At 37.4% G+C, this 18212-nt stretch overlaps 1 pseudogene and 2 gene segments (V, D, J or C); all 3 read left to right on the top strand.

Annotated features, from left to right (window-relative positions):
* The first annotated feature begins 8988 nt into the window (after positions 1-8988).
* LOC130184746 (immunoglobulin heavy variable 3-30-3-like) lies at positions 8989-9507 on the top strand (annotated as a pseudogene).
* A 3288-nt stretch (positions 9508-12795) lies between these two features.
* Positions 12796-13235, top strand: LOC130185232 (Ig heavy chain V region 5A-like). The segment is given in 2 exon segments: positions 12796-12838; positions 12931-13235. Coding segments are annotated over 2 exon segments (348 nt in total).
* A 1871-nt stretch (positions 13236-15106) lies between these two features.
* On the top strand, positions 15107-16500 carry LOC130184745 (Ig heavy chain V region 914-like). The segment is given in 3 exon segments: positions 15107-15155; positions 15250-15556; positions 16449-16500. Coding segments are annotated over 3 exon segments (408 nt in total).
* The last annotated feature ends 1712 nt before the right edge of the window (positions 16501-18212 follow it).

Below are 18212 nucleotides of genomic sequence, written 5' to 3'. Positions count from 1 at the left end.
AGACTGATGTGCAATTTGTACTTTATAAATGTTCTTTTCAATCACGGATCATGCAATCTTACTACCTCATTCTCATGAATACACATGTAAAAAACTGATCAAACACACTGAAACAAGGAGTCAGCAGTCTGATTTTAAGTCTCTGTCTCTCTGGACCATATATTTTAGGTCCACTTTAAACCTTTAGAGGGCAGTTAAATTCTTGTTTTTCTCTCTGCAGTCTTTGTAATGAGACAGTTACAGCAGGTCATTCATCTTAACTAATTCTAAAGTGAAATGTTTTACAAGTTTGTATATGTGACAAAACAAAGTAAAACTGTTTGATGTTGTAAAGTGAATCAAAATGTTTCGCTGGTGATTTGATTCGTGAGTTTTCCCTGCGCTTACGAGTAAGATGTTATTTCCTGCATGGGCTGTCTCAGCTTAGACTCTTCAAGCAAAACAGTGACTCTAAATGGACAGAATGTGCAGCCTGAAGACACTGCTGTGTATTACTGTGCCAGACAGTCACAATAACACAAACCATCAGTAGACCTGAACAAAAACCCCTCAGTGCCTGAACACTTGTAACATGAAGCCACCAGAGGAGGAGCCCTCAGACCACTAATGATTTCACACCAGTTCACTGTTGAAGAGATAAGCAGCCTTTGAACATATTGAAGAACTTAAAGGAATATAAATAAAACATTTGAGGTATTTTCCAAGAAGTATCTTTTGACATTGACATTTAAAGTCCATGTGAATGATTTCAGCCTATAACTGCATTTTGTCGTTTTCACAAAAACAAGAAAAAGCAAAACCCTGACTCCCATCCCACTTGTTTCTCCTTGAGTTTTCTTTTTCTTCTTCCTTTTAAGGAGGTGGTTATAGTAGTAGAGGTGTGTCGGGATGATAGAGCCACACCTGAATCCACTTCTCCTGATTGTGATACGAGAGAGCTGGAGACATCAATTCTCTCTCTCTCACTCTCTCTCTCCCCAGCAAGATTCTGTTTTAGCCTTATTTTTTCACTTTTACTATCACATACCTTACACTGTCATGCATTCACCACACCACTGACACTACTGATCTATTGTGTATTATCAGTCAAATAATATAATGAGCCTTCCTGTATTTTGACTCGTGTCTGAATGTCACTTTTCCTCACCTTTGATGTCCTTTAAATGTGACATGACATATGAACATCAACCAACACGTCCTCCAACCAGAACATATGATATGATAATAGAAGTGTTTCCTGAGTAACTGCCTCTACAGTGCCAGCAAACAGACAAAACCTGTTAAATTTGACTTTGAAAAATTCATAAATAAAAGCTGCTATGTTGTTACATTACTATGGTAAAATTCCTCAACCAACAAAAGATCAGTTCTGATTGTGCTTAATAATGAAAGTTATTAACAAAATTAATTAATGAAACATTCAAGAGGGACTTTTGGTGGATTATGACTAAACATTTATTATCTACATTCACCAAACTGAGATCTGAACTTTTTCATTCTCTGCTCCCCATGAGGAGGAGTCAATGCAAAACTCAGATGTCTTCCACCTCTACTTATCTGACTGCAAAGAGGATGACAGAGAACAGTGGACACACAGTTTAACATGATGGACTATAGGACAGGACTGCTGCTTTTAACTCTCTGCTGGGCAGGTGAAGAGTTTCTCTGATATTGAATTGAATTTGTCTTCAAAAATTTGTCAGGTTATATTAAATGACTGATTACTCTTTTGTCTTGACAGGTGTTGATGGTCAGACTCTGACAGAATCTGAACCAGCGGTTAAAAGACCTGGAGAATCCCACAGACTGACCTGTACAGCCTCTGGATTCACATTCAGCAGCCATTGGATGCATTGGGTCAGACAGGCTCCTGGAAAAGGACTGGAGTGGGTTGCCACTATCAGTGATAGTAATAGTAATAGCTGGTTTTTTGTCAGTCAGCCCAGTGGCAGCACACAATACTACTCTCAGTCAGTCCAAGGCCGGTTTACCATCTCCAGAGACAACAGCAGACAGCAGCTGTATCTGCAGATGAACAGTCTGAAGACTGAAGATTCTGCTGTTTATTATTGTGCTCGAGACTCACAGTGACTGGACTTGGTTGAGCAGCTGTACAAAATCCTACAGTCCTCATCATTACTTAGCTGGTACAGTGAAATGTTAGATTTTCATTTTGACGTTTGTGGTTGTTGTTTCTAACAAAATCATGAAAACATAGAAACATCAGGGTCAGTTTTACAAAAATAACCATAATGACATATTCTTGAAAAAAGACGAGCAACCACATTTATCTGTTGAAGACGGGAATTATATGTAAATATTCTAGGTATATTGATATATATACATATTCTCACATAATTAAAAGTACACACACACACACACAAACACACAAACACACAAAACAATAAATAAAAACTGGAAAAAGTGACGCACCTGAGACTCACAGTGGCTCAAGTTGGTTGAGCAGCTGTACAAAATCCAGCAGACCTGATCCTCACTACACTCATGTCACATTGATAACATCCTTTCTTGAAGGAGTGCAAAAAAATGACAGCATACAGATAGGACAGTGTGCGATCCACCAATGTTTGATTGTGAGTTAAAGATGAGTTTTCCACCAAAAATATTTCTAAACATAGACTGTAGAAATCATATCATTTTATCGGCATCTTGCTTATTCCATACCAGAGCTTCATTAAAATGCCTTCCCAGTGAAGAGAGTAGCTGAACAATAAACATATGTGCGTTTAACTGTTCTCCTCACAGTCTTTTTTCTTTGGAGATTGGAGTGCAGTTTAAATTATGAAATACACAGAGTAGTGCAAAGACTGTGAATTAAGAAAAAAGATGGAGGTTTTGAGTAAGTCTATAATGTTGTAATGAGTACTTAGTACTCATGTAATAATGTATCAATGACTAAATACTCATGTAATAATGTTGTAATGACTTATAAATACTCATGTGTTGGAATGTCAACATGTTGATGGGCTGGTGTGATCCCATCCCGCATGCTCTCTACTAATTTAATGTCATATTCATAAGAGCAAACATAAAATTACAGTAAATAACATATTAGCAAAAAGAAAAACGCTGAAAAACATTTGATTCCACAGTGAATTTGGCAGGACCATAAGGTAATTGGAAGGCTGAAATACTTGCCATCAAAGAAATGTACAAAACACTGGTTAATGATGACGAAACGGTGAAATGACAATGCAGTATGAATGATAATCTATGGTGGTGATGAGTATGATACTGTGGATGTGTGTATTGCAGTAAATGTTCTTATATGTTGCTCATTATGCTTAAATCGACAAATGGGAAACAGAGTCTTTATGATAGATGGAATTCTCTTTGAAATAATCTGAATACAATTTGTTTGTTAATGTGTCAAAACAACAATTAATGTTTTTGCATGATTAAAGTGAATATGGCTATAATGTTAATACTGACAACAGGAAAATAAATACAAATATAAAGACTCTGACAGAATCTGAACCAGTGGTTAAAAGGCCTGGAGAATCCCACAGACTGACCTGTACAGGCTCTGGGTTTAACTTTGGTGGCTACTACATGGTCTGGATCAGACAGGCTCCTGGAAAAGGACTGGAGTGGGTTGCCTTGCATGATACTGTTAGTGGCAAATACTACTCTCAGTCAGTCCAAGGCCGGTTTACCATCTCCAGAGACGACAGCAGACAGCAGCTGTATCTGCAGATGAACAGTCTGAAGACTGAAGATTCTGCTGTTTATTATTGTGCTCGAGACTCACAGTAACTGGAGTTGGATGAACAGCTGTACAAAATCCTACAGTCCTGAACTCTATTGTGTTGGTCGATCTTTGATTGATTCTTCTCCTTTTAATGAAATTATAGAGAAGAAGATTGATATGAGAATGAATTAAGGCACAAATGACACCAATACTACATACACTTTTAGTTAAGTTACAGTCATAGCTATGTGGATTCTAAGTAGCTCACAACATGAGGGTGAAAAATAATGTTTCCTTTATAAAAAACCACTAGAGGGCAGTCAGTGTCAAGTCTCTTTCTCCGCTGTCACTATAAGGTGACACTGATCTGCTTTGCTTATTGGTCTGAACTGACTGACACTCAAACCCTTCACTGAACTAAATATATCCTTAACTGTTGGATCAGCAGTGGCTGCAGCTTCAACTATTAAATCAGTTGCACTTCACCATCTCACTGTCTCAAAGAGATTTCAAGATAAACAGCTGGAGGACTGAAGGAGCTGCTGTTCATTCTTGTGTTTGTTAGACTTTGTGATTAAAGCTGAATGAACCAGTGATGCTACAGCGAGACCAACATTCACTTCTTGGATTCACTGAGGAAAAACTGTTTCTTCTTCTTTCACAGTATTCCCGTTTCAGCACCTTACTAAGTGACCAATCAGTTTTTAAATGAAAGTGGGTGAGACTTTACAGACGTTCTTTTCAACTACACATCTGGTGCCTCGGTCTGTTTTTAACTCCCTACCCCTCAGAGTGCAGCACTGCTCTTCTCCTGACTCAACTTTAGTCTCTATGTCTCTTGACCTTTCAGCTCTGTATCTCAAATCAATATATCAGACTGACACAAATGCAAATCCACACACAGATGCAGAGTGAATCTGTGTCCAGAGGAGGAGGAAAGGAACTTTGGACGTCTGCTAGCTTCCTGTCATCTAAACTCTGTGTCTCTTTCAGCTGCTCGGGGCCAGTCCCTCACCTCCTCAGAGCCAGTGGTCAGCAGACCAGGAGAATCAGTCACTCTGTCCTGTAAAGTGGAAGGAGTTTCGCTCACTTGGCTGCACTGGATTCGTCAGAAACCCAGCAAAGGACTGGAATGGATTGGATGCATTGATGATGGAACTGGCACAATATTTGCCGAAAGCCTCCAAGGCCAGTTTATCATCACCAAAGACTCTGCCCAAAACTTGGTGTATTTAAAGGTGAAGAGTCTGAAACAAGAAGACTCTGCAGTTTATTATTGTGCTTGAGAGCCACAGTGACACCAGAGAATACAAAGCTGTACAAAAACTGAACAACCCTGATGTCTGGATGAGAAGCACTGAAGCATGTCAGGCTCTGAAAACACATTCCCCAGTGAATGATGGCTGGTTAACAATAAAACACATCATGTCACTGAAATGAGTTTGTGGCAGCAGATCTTTAAATATGACCTGAGACCAAAATTTATCTTTCACCCCCAACACTTATAATGAATTTAAATGATGTTACAAACAATGTAGTAGATTATACTTATATGTTTATTCAAGTATGACCAACATACCAACACACACACACACACACACACACACACACTCACACACACACACACACACACACACACACACACCTTGTCCTGATTATCCTGATTATTCACCAGCTGCTCACAATTGATCCACTTTATTTCATGCAGACTTTCCTGACTCTCTTTTCACATTTGTTGTCTTAGTTGTCTTGCATTCTTGCGTTATCAATCCTCTGATGTTTTCTGTTACATTGATCTGTTAAAATATATATTTTTTTTTTATGTGAAATGTATGAAAATAGGAGCTGGTACTAAAGCCTGGAGTTGGACAGAGCCTCTGAGAAGACACTGACAGGTTGTGATTATATCTGTTGTGTCGCACATCTCACACATTATAAAGGAGCTTTCAGTGGATTCACACTAATCAACACATTAGAATCAATGAATAGTCAAGTGACTGATGGAGATAATATTGATTTCTGTTTCTACTGGTGTATACAATATTGGTCTCATCCAATCACATGCTTTTACTCAGTGTAAGATGAGTAAAGTGTAAAATTCACTTTGTAAACTTCAACCACACGTGACATTTTGCTGAATTTCAACGTTTTTCATGTCGAAAAATTTTGAAGCAGTTCGGAGCAGAAACAATTCCTATTTTTTTTGTAAAACTCAGACGTTCATTATTTCAGAGTTGTCTGCAAAAGGCAGCAACATTTCTACTTTAATGCATCTTCCTTGTTGATTTTTCTCAAGTGCTCTTTTTTTAATTTCAATAATGCAGCTATCGCACAGCTTGGATCAGACAGCCTGCAAGGAAAGCACTGGAGTGGATTGGAAGTGCACATGTTGGATACACCACATACTACAAAGATTCACTAAAGAACAAGTTCAGTATTGACTTAGACTCTTCCAGCAACACAGTGACTCTAAATGGACAGAATGTGCAGCCTGAAGACACAGCTGTGTATTACTGTGCCAGACAGTCACAATAAAACAAACCATCAGTAAACCTGAACAAAAACCCCTCAGTGCCTGAACACTTGTAACATGAAGCCACCAGAGGAGGAGCCCTCAGACCACTAATGATTTCACACCAGTTCACTGAGAGAAACTGCCTTCGAACTTATTTAGAAATGTTAGAGTTCATTTAAAGGAATATAAATAACACAAAGCATATTTTCATGATGTTTATATTCAAAGTTTCAGTTTAATAAATAATCATAATAAGCCTAAAATCAACCTTACTGTGTTTAAAATATATAAATTCTAATATATGAAAAGGTGGAGTGTGAATTAATTATTCTCACTCTTATTCCTCCTGTGGTTTCTCTCCCTTGATGTCCTTAATAAATTGGTATGACATATGAAGACTGAGAAAATCATTCAAGAAGTTCCTCCAACCTGAATCACCATAGAGGCAGTTTGACTCTCTGATAGGACCTGTAGAAGTGCTTCTGTAAAAGTGCTCCAACAATGGCAGGAGATACAGATAACCTGTTAAACATGATGCTGACTGTGCGTCATGATGGAGGACAACCACCGTAACTAGATGAACATCAATACTACAGTTTCATAGTTTACTGTTTCATTCTCTCCTTCCTGTGAGGAGGAGTCAATGCAAAACTCAGATGTCTTCCACCTCTACTTATCTGACTGCAGAGAGGATGACAGAGAACAGTGGACACACAGTTTAACATGATGGACTATAGGACAGGACTGCTGCTTTTAACTCTCTGCTGGGCAGGTGAAGAGATTGACTGATATTGCGTTGAATGTGTCTTCAAAAGTTTGTCAAGTTATAACAAATGACTGATTGCTTTTTTGACTTGACAGGTGTTGATGGTCAGACTCTGACAGAATCTGAATCAGTGGTTAAAAGGCCTGGAGAATCCCACAGACTGACCTGTACAGCCTCTGGATTCTCATTCAGCAGCTACTGGATGCACTGGGTCAGACAGGCTCCTGGAAAAGGACTGGAGTGGATTGCTGCTATTAGCAATGGTGGTGGTAGCAGCAAATACTACTCTCAGTCAGTCCAAGGCCGGTTTACCATCTCCAGAGACGACAGCAGACAGCAGCTGTATCTGCAGATGAACAGTCTGAAGACTGAAGATTCTGCTGTTTATTATTGTGCTCGACAGCCACAGTGACTGAAGTTTGTTGTTCTGCTGTACAAAAACCTAACATATTATTTGAGGTATCAAAGACTGAAAGACGAAAGAGTTGGATTTTAATTTTGACTTTTTTTGTGTTTGTTTTTAATAAAATCACGAAAACTTGTTTTTCTCTGTAATGACACAGTGACAGTAGCTCGTCTCATTTTTCTTAACTAACTGATCTTTGATCCTGAAAGAGATTTAAAAGAAAATAAAAAATTACCTAATTTTACATGTTTTCATATTTTGTAAAGTTGTAAAATAACTTGAAAACTTATTGGAGTTAACAAGTGACAAGTGAATAAAAATGTTAGACTGGTGATCTGATTTGGACAGTTTCCACTGTTTCCACTCTCAGAAATGATCAACCGAATGAATTAAACAACAGACTAGAGTTGGTTTATCATGTCTACAAGATGTAGGAAGTAGATCTAAATATGACTAACCAGAAGACTGAAGGTTCAGATGTTCATTGTTTTCATGTGATGAAATGGTCACTGGTGATTTTCTACAACAAAGACACTTTTCTTTTTGTTTGAGAGGATTTTTATTCTTTTTCTTTAAATGTAAAACTGCAAAAAAACAACTTTCTGCAGGAAATAAGTCTTCATACTGTTTATAGGCTTTTGTTGATTCTATCTAAATATTCAATAATATACAAGTACTATAAAAAGTTTCTTCTCAGGAGCTGAAGTGTGTGTCTGCTGTGTGGCATAATAGCATTCACTCGGTGAAACCTGGACAGCCGATCACTCTAGAAGATTTCCCTGGTGTTCACATATTTTCATATTGTGCACTCAGACAAATGTCTGTTTCAGGGCTTCAAACCATTTCTGTATATTATGGTGGTTCACAAGTAAGTTGTATCATGAAGAAGTAGAGAGAGGGCAGACAACGACTGACTGAGTTTCAGAATTTCTGTCATGGCCATATACACTGCAGGTTAAGGAAGAAAAAAATAGCTCACTAGGTTTGGTTGAATCAACAGCAGCAACAGCCTTTACACAGCTCTTTATTCTGTCAGTACGTGGTATGTTGGTTCAGTCCAGCACCTGGACCTCACTGCAAGAAGGACTTGGGTTCACATCCATTTTGAGAAGTCTGTATTTTAAGTGCTTCAACCTGTCTTTCTCAGTTTATGCTATATAAAGCTCCACATGTGACAGTGAACAAGATTAATGATTTTGAAGATGACAGGGATCTTCAAGTCACTCCCTTTCCAGACATACCTCAAGAATCTATTAGATCATATATTTTGTTGTTTGCTTGTTGTTAACAATGTTCCACTGTATTGGTAGATTTATCAATAAGATAATACATTTGAAATGTTGTATTAATGATGATAAACATTTTACAAATACAACATGTCAATAACCTTTAACTTTGGAAACGTAGAAGATTGATTCATGTACTGCGCCCATCTACTCTCCAGTTTCATCAACTAAATAATGCAATACAAGTCAAATCCATTTGTTTCCTCCCTGTGAGGAGGAGTCAATGCAAAACTCAGATGTCTTCCACCTCTACTTATCTGACTGCAGAGAGGATGACAGAGAACAGTGGACACACAGTTTAACATGATGGACTATAGGACAGGACTGCTGCTGTTAACTCTCTGCTGGGCAGGTGAAGAGATTCACTGATCTTGACTTAAAATTGTTTTTGAAATGGTACCATCTTAAAAAACCTGAATGTATTCATTTTTGTGTTTCCAGGTGTTGATGGTCAGACTCTGACAGAATCTGAACCAGCAGTTAAAAGGCCTGGAGAATCCCACAGACTGACCTGTACAGCCTCTGGGGTTGATTTTAGCAGCTCTTGGATGGCCTGGATCAGACAGGCTCCTGGAAAAGCTCTGGATTGGGTTGCAACTATTGAATATGACAGTGACAGCATCTACTACTCTCAGTCAGTCCAAGGCCGGTTTACCATCTCCAGAGACAACAGCAGACAGCAGCTGTATCTGCAGATGAACAGTCTGAAGACTGAAGATTCTGCTGTTTATTATTGTGCTCGAGACTCACAGTGACTGGAGTTGGTTCAGCAGCTGTACAAAAACCTACAGTCCTCATCATTATCATGGAGCTAGATCTTGAAGAATAACTGTATTTTTATTAGCTAGTTGTTTTTGTTGTTCATTAAATTGTGGAAACTGGCCCCAAGAAGGATCATCATTAATGAACATTAAACATCAAAAACATAAAAATGATCTTACTGTAGTACACAATTCACAGCAGCAATCTGGTTGCTGAAATCAATGGTATGAGTATAAATTAACAGAAATACTATGTCCTATATACATACAGTTTTAGGTGAGTTAGAGTAACAACTATGTCGAATGCATCACAATATGAGGGTGAAAAATAATTTTCCTTTATAAAAACAGTAGAGCTGTGTCAGTGTAATGTGACCTTCTTTTCTCCCTGATCTGAACTGACTGACACTCAGCGCTGAACTACAGATTTATAACTATATCAAATATAAAAGTTGAACTGGTGGATCAGCAGTGGCTGCAGCTTCAACTGTTACATCAGTTGCACTTCACCATCTCACTCTCTCAAAGAGATTTCAAGATAAACAGCTGGAGGACTGAAGGAGCTGCTGCTTATTCTTGTGCTTGTGAGACTTTGTGATTTAACCTGTGTAGAAAGTGTATAAGAGTGATGTGCAATTTGTACTTTATGAATATTAATCTCTCTACATTTTTCTCACGAACAAACATGAAAAACTGGTCAAACACACTGAAATAGGAAGAAAAATCAGAACATCTTTATTGTTGGTGTCTCAGTCTGTTTTTAAGCCTTTCTCTCTCGACCATATATTGTAGGTCCATTTTAAACCTTTAGATGGCAGTTAAAGTTTTGTTTTTTTCTCCTCTGTCTCTGTAATGAGACCGTTACAGCTGCTCATCTCCTTCATCTTAACTAACTGATCTCTGAACCATCAGAAAGAAAGAGATTTTACATGTTTTCATATATTTTAAAGTTCTAATTTGAAAACTTATTGGTGTTAATTTGATGTTGGAAAGTGAATCAAAATGTTTGATGATTTCTTTGAAATAGTTTCCACTGTCAGAAATGATCAACTAAGTTAATTAAATAACAGACGAGGGTTAGTGCATCATGTCTACAATATATAAAAAGTGGATCTAAAGATGACCGACCAGAAGACTGAAGGTTCAGCTGTTTATTGGTGTTCGTATGTGATAGTGATTAAATTATTCTTCTCTGGGAATTTCTTTACTGAGCTGCAGTGAAGTGATGGTAGACGGTATATTTGATACTAAAAAGGGTAAAGCATTTGAAAATACCACTTGTTCTGTTTAACTTTTAACTTTTTGCATGAGAGGATTTTTGTTTTTCATATTTAATGTAAAAGTGCAAACTCCCGACTTTCTGCAGGAAACACAAGAGCTTACATGATGTATGATTTATTTATTTCTTCACTTTGAGAAATTTAGATATTTAGCAATATGCAAATGAAGGTTCCTCATAAGGAAGTGGAGTGTGTGTGTGTCAGTGAGAGGACAGAAGAGCTCACATCACTTCAGCTTCAACATCCACCATGTTCTCTGTGGTTCTGATACAGCTGCTGGCAGCTGGATCCTGTGAGGAGCTTTCAGTGGATTCACACTAATAAACACATTAGAAACACTGAATAGTCAGATGAATGATGGAGATGATGTTGATTTCTGTTTCCACAGGTGTGTACAGTATTGATCTCATCCAGCCAGACTCACTGGTTGAGCAGTCTGGACAGTCTTTGACCATCACCTGTCAGGTCTCTGGTTATTCTCTGACTGATGACAGCTATGCAACAGGTTGGATCAGACAGCGTGAAGGAAAAACAATGGACTGGATTTTCCATCAGTGGGGAGGAGGCGGCTTTTATCAAAACAATGCTCTGAAGAACAAGTTCAGTTACAGCAGAGACATGTCTGCTGGTACAGTGATGATAAAAGGACAGAATCTACAGCCTGAGGACACAGCTGTGTATTACTGTGTACGTCACCCCACAGTGACAAAAACCACCAACACACCTGCACAAATACTCAGCAACATGCAACTCAACCACAAACACAAGTTATAATACCTAACAATACCCTGCTTAACCTACTATGTAGTTGAAAGTTTATGGAATTCATTGAATGTTACAGGGAATTTTTGTTACTGCTCTAACTTCAGCTGAGATCAATGCAGAAGACACATTTACCCTAGTTTTAGGAACATTATGCCACATTTTTATTTATTTTTTTATTTTTGTGTATAGTGATGCCAAAAGAGAGAGGGGAAAACATTTTTCCTTTCCATGAAACGGGCTGCAACATAATCTGAAAAATCTAATAGCTCTATCTGATCAAGTTATGAATACTTATGCCAAAAAAAAAAAAAGATTGACAATGGTCGATAAGTACAAATTATGCATTTTATAAAACTAGATTGAATAGATAAAAAAGATGAAAAAAACTGAAAGACATCTCACTCACAGCGAGTTTGACTGAAGAAATAAATGAAAAAGATGAAATGCCCATTGATTAAAAGGCAGGGACAATTTTCAAGAGTTACAGTTGACTGTGTAATAAAATCAAAATATCATAAGCAGAAGTGATTTCCAGACATGATTTTACTCTGCAGGTATAATAACACTGAACAGACTCTTCAGTCTAGCCTTTTTTGCAGTGTGCATGTTTATGTCTTGAAACATCTAAGCCATTAAAGTAAATATTATTAAACTAATCACATGATCCCACACGGCTGCTGTCAGTATTTTCATGTCTAACAAAAAAGAAAGTCAGCAAATAAATTGATAATAGAATGATGTGCCCATATGTTTGAAGTAAATGCATCTGTGGAAGGAGTAAACCAATTATCTCAGGAAAACAGCTCACAACATTTTAAAAGTAAATTGTTAAAAATTTAAAAAGATACTACACAGACAAACATGGCTGACAGAAAGTAACTTTCTTGGTGGTTGGTCTGTTTGGTGTTTATAACCGTTGTTATTGTAATGTTAATTGATTGAATGTGTTTTGTTATGTAATAAATGTAACTAACAATTTGGTTTAATAAAACATTCAGACATGAATAGAACACAGGAAAAGAAGAAAAGCAGTCAATCAACTTTTGATTGGAAAATTTTAAAATACAGTGAATAATTGAATAAAAAATATCACATGTAAAGCAAATGTGATTCCCCTGGTAAGCTTTAACTCTGCAGATATAGTAACACTGAACAGTCTGTTCTATTGGCTCCAGTTAGACCAACACTGATGCTTCATGTGTTTGATTCTATGCAAACTCAGTGACCTTCCTTGTTACTCAGCTATAAAAACTTCAGATCAGACTGTCAGTGGAGTTCACAGCTCGTCAGCTTCACCATAAACCATGTTTTCTGTAGCTCTGCTGCTGCTGTTGGCAGCTGGATCCTGTGAGTCTCTCTGGATTTGTCATAGTCAAAATTACTTCTCTTGCTGTAGAACTTTATCATTATTTTTAATGGAACATTTTCTTTTTTAACAGGTGTGAAGTGTGAACAGTTGACACAGCCAGCCTCTGTGACTGTGCAGCCAGGTCAACGTCTCACCATCACCTGTCAGGTCTCTTATTCTGTTAGCAGCTATGCAACAGCTTGGATCAGACAGCCTGCAGGGAAAGGACTGGAGTGGATTGGATGGATATATACTGAAGATTCATCCTACAAAGACTCACTAAAGAGCAAGTTCAGCCTCAGCTTAGACTCCTCCAGCAAGACAGTGACTCTGAACGGACAGAATGTGCAGCCTGAAGACACTGCTGTGTATTACTGTGCCAGAGAGTCACAATAACACAAACCATCAGTAGACCTGAACAAAAACCCCTCAGTGCCTGAACACTTGTAACATGAAGCCACCAGAGGAGGAGCCCTCAGACCAATAATGATTTCACACCAGTTCACTGTTGAAGAGAGAAGCAGTCTTTGACCATATGCACTAATGAAGTAGTTAAATTAATATAAATATCAAAGTATTTTTTTCACAATGTGCTTGTTTTAAGTCAATATGCATGACTTAAGTGGATAACTACAATTCATTGTTTTCACAAAAAGAAAAACAAGTAACATTTGATTATTACCTAAATGATAACTGCATTTGTAGCTTCTCTTACAATTTACATAAAGAGCACCGCCAAGTTTTTTGTCAACATGTTCACACGTTTTTTTATATGATATGAGACATCATTAGCAAAAGCAGTCAGCACCATGGAACTGCAGTGAATTAATGACAGTCTCAAAAGAACAGATTCAGACAGCCTGGGTTTCTCATCTCAAAAAACCTAAGGAACAAATCCCGTCAACTTCTGGGGGGTAAAAGAAACCCAAAATCATTTTAGTACAGAGAGCAAGACTTTGCATTAGCTCAGCCACTAACACTTCTTTACTGCACTGCCAGTTACAAGCAAACAAGATACTAAACGACATAAAAAAAATAAAAGATGTCAATAGGCTGACTGTTCTGATATGTCTGCTAGAGGCCAATTTTGGTGCACAACACATTCCTCATATGGGTCTTGGTCTGACTGAGACTCACACATGTGGCTGAGTCTCTCCGCTGTTGTAACCATCTTGACATATACTGTTCTTTCACTCCAGAGTATTTTTATATACTTTAAAACATGTCTGGAGGGTAATTTTAAAAGTTCCTCCCTAAAAATGTTTTAAACTATCTAAAAAATGATTTGCTGTGATTAATGTTTTGTGTAACATGGTTTTCCCACATTAAAATTGAAAATAAATGTTGAAAAATTGGGGCTGGCAGATCATATACACTTCATTCCTCATTGGGAAATTCTGGATCAGGCCTTGTGCCCTGCCCACCAATGCTGCATGTGCTAGGTTGACAGGTGAAAGAGCAGAGCGTAGATAGTTGGCATTAGAGGAAACATCAGTGACTCAGCCACATGTGTGAGCCTCAATCAGACCCAGACTCAGATGAGGAGTCTGTTATGACCAAAATTGGCAACTAACGCACGTATCAGAATGGTTAGCGTAGTTAGCATCTTTTATTAGTTTATGTTGTTTGTTAGCTTGTAATTGGCGGTGGCTGACACAGTGTGAGTGGTTGTGTTATTTGCTATTGCAAACTCTTGCTCTGGGTACTGACAAAATTTCAGGTTTATTTTGTCCATTCTACATCCCAACAATTTGATAGGATTGGTTCCTTACATTTGTATTTGTGGAAATATGTAGTCATGGCTTAGACTGTTTACTTCGCTCATGATATGTCTTGTATTAAACACCTAATGGACATTTTATCAAGGTTAAAAATGTGATATTCATTGGAGGGGGTCTTAAATAAATAGCCAATGAGAATAATAATATAATGAACCTTATTTTGTATTGGGTACATCTGAAGTGTTTCTATATAGCGCCTTGACAACGACAATAGTTAAACATGACAGTTGAAGAAGAAGAAAAGTCTTAACATGATCTACTCTGCTTAATAATAAAAGGCAACAAACTTAAAGAATGAAACGTCCATGAGGGTTTCTTGGAGGATTATAACTCATGTACAGTAAACATTCAATCTGCAGTTTCATGGTTTATTGTTTCATTCTCTCCTCCCTGTGAGGAGGAGTCAATGCAAAACTCAGATGTCTTCCTCCTCTACTTATCTGACTGCAGAGAGGATGACAGAGAACAGTGGACACACAGTTTAACATGATGGACTATAGGACAGGACTGCTGCTGTTAACTCTCTGCTGGGCAGGTGAAAAAAGTTCATGAACTTCATATGACAGAGTTGAGCGTTTCCTTGAGTTACCATCTTAATCCAAGTGGTGTTCTCTTTTTCATCTTGACAGGTGTTGATGGTCAGACTCTGACAGAATCTGAACCAGTGGTTAAAAGGCCTGGAGAATCCCACAGACTGACCTGTACAGCCTCTGGATTCACATTCAGCAGCTACTGGATGCACTGGGTCAGACAGGCTCCTGGAAAAGGACTGGAGTGGATTGCCATTATCAGTGGTAGTAGTAGCATCTACTACTCTCAGTCATTCCAAGGCCGGTTTACCATCTCCAGAGACAACAGCAGACAGCAGCTGTATCTGCAGATGAACAGTCTGAAAACTGAAGATTCTGCTGTTTATTATTGTGCTCGACACTCACAGTGAGTTGAGTTGGTTCAGCAGCTGGACAAAATCCCCAGACCCCAAGATTCACAGTGATGATGTTTATTTTGTCTATATTGTTGTAGTTTTTTGATGAACACCTTTCACCCTCACATTATAAAAACAATCAAGTTAAATTAAAACCTAGATAGATAGATAGATAGATAGATAGATAGATAGATAGATAGATAGATAGATAGATAGATAGATAGATAGATAGATAGATAGATAGATACTTTATTTATCCCCTAAGGGAAATTCATGAACCTGGCTCTAATGAAAGACCATCATTAAGTAACAGCCTTTAAAACACATTGATAAAAAAAAATTTAATGATCTAATAATGAACTTTGCTTCTTGTAAAGACAGCTGAGGACAAGAGTTCTCTCTTTGCTAAAATCATTGTTAAATAAATGACATACGGCAAAATTTCAGCAACATTAATAACTATATATTTAAAAACAAAAGTAACTTACATGATGTGAATATTAAATATTGCACTTAGTATTAAAAAAACAATAGAGGACATTTAATCCAATTTTCTCTCTATATAATTTTAAGGAGATGTTCATATCTGTTTTTCTCAGTCCATTTCAGTTTTAGTTTCAGTTGACTAAAACCATAGACATTTTATTTTTGATTTAACACAATTGACATTTTAATCAGCAAAAGAGAAGTCGATGAAAATGTGAACATTTAAGATTATTTTTACTCATCAAACTTGAAAAGCAAAAGTTTCCTAATAACATTTCATCCAGTTGATCTCAGGTTGAAAGAACAAATGTCAGGTTTCATCATAATCTTTATATTTGTTCTTTGCAGCTGTTGCGCAGCGAAAGGTCTCGTTTCTTAACACTAACACAAATACACACTCACTTTGTCTTTCTGCAGGAGTAGGAAGAATAACTGGGTGCAGGAAGAGAAAGGCGAAGCCATTTCTTGACAAGAAGCAGATTTGATACAAGATTGTTTGAAAAAATAAAAACAAAAAGCTCTCCTTTTTTTTTTAAATAAATCAATATAAATGAAATAATTTTATTCAAAATTCAAATAAAATTTTTATTCATTAACAATACTTTGTGTAGATTTAGTAGTGTAAAAAAAACTCACACCATGAATTACATTAATTAAAAAAGTAAAACATCTGATCAGAGAGAGAGAGAGACCTTCGCTGGATCAGGAAAAAGTGATCTGTGTACAATTTAAATTATAATCAAAACGTTCAGTATATTCTTTTTGTGACATGACCAATATTAATGATCAGTAGAATGATGTAGATTATTGAGACCATCTGCTGATCATAATGAGAAAAAGTGAATTGTATTTTAAATCATTTGAAAAATACAGTGGTTGATAATGCTTAAAACATTTTCTGCAAATGAAACTAAACCCAGTCAAACAAACTTTAAATCCACTGACATTTAATAAGAAAGCTAAATTCAATCTAGTTCTCTCCTCCCTGTGAGGAGGAGTCAATGCAAAACTCAGATGTCTTCCACCTCTACTTATCTGACTGCAGAGAGGATGACAGAGAACAGTGGACACACAGTTTAACATGATGGACTATAGGACAGGACTGCTGCTGTTAACTCTCTGCTGGGCAGGTGAAGAGATTGACTGATATTGCGTTGAATGTGTCTTCAAAAGTTTGTCAAGTTATAACAAATGACTGATTGCTTTTTTGACTTGACAGGTGTTGATGGTCAGACTCTGACAGAATCTGAATCAGTGGTTAAAAGGCCTGGAGAATCCCACAGACTGACCTGTACAGCCTCTGGATTCACATTCAGTGACTACTGGATGGCCTGGATCAGACAGGCTCCTGGAAGAGGACTGGAGTGGGTTGCGAGTGTTTACAACAGTGCCAACATTGCACACTCTCAGTCAGTCCAAGGCCGGTTTACCATCTCCAGAGACAACAGCAGACAGCAGCTGTATCTGCAGATGAACAGTCTGAAGACTGAAGATTCTGCTGTTTATTATTGTGCTCGCGAGCCACAGTAACTGGAGTTGGTTGAGCAGCTGTACAAGATCCTACATTTCTCTCCTTTACATCTGAACTGACAGACCATGAGAAACAATTATATGTTTATTTTTTAATTTTATTTGTTGTTTGTAATAAAATTTTGTAAAACTTACAGCAGAGGAAAGATTTTGATTAAAATTCATCAATTCATCATTTATTATTTCACATGATTATACACACACACACACACACACACACTAACACACACACACACACACACACACACACACACACACACACACACACACACACACACACACACACACACACACACACAGACACACACACACACAGCTACACAGTGACAAAAAGCAGTGGAAAAATTGAGGGCAGTTAAAGTCTTGTTTTTCTCTCTGTCTCTTTAATGAGACAGTTACAGCACTAAAACTCTTTAAAAAGTAACAATCAGTTTAATCAGTTATCAGTTTATGCTGCAATGCAACTTTTCTTTTTGTTTAAACTGATTCTTGTTTTACATCTTTTTTTTCTCTTTTTTTAAAATATATTTTTTGGGGTTTTTTATGCCTTTATTTTTATAGCACAGTAGAGAGAGACAAGAAATGGGGAGGCAGAGAGAGGGAGAATCACATACAGTACAGGACCATCCGATGCAGGATTCGAACCAGGCG

This window comes from Seriola aureovittata, chromosome 17, assembly GCF_021018895.1.
Source record: "Seriola aureovittata isolate HTS-2021-v1 ecotype China chromosome 17, ASM2101889v1, whole genome shotgun sequence".
NCBI lineage: Eukaryota > Metazoa > Chordata > Actinopteri > Carangiformes > Carangidae > Seriola > Seriola aureovittata.
The sequence above is the reverse complement of the archived record's forward strand: the minus strand, read 5'-3'. Positions and strand labels throughout refer to the sequence as shown.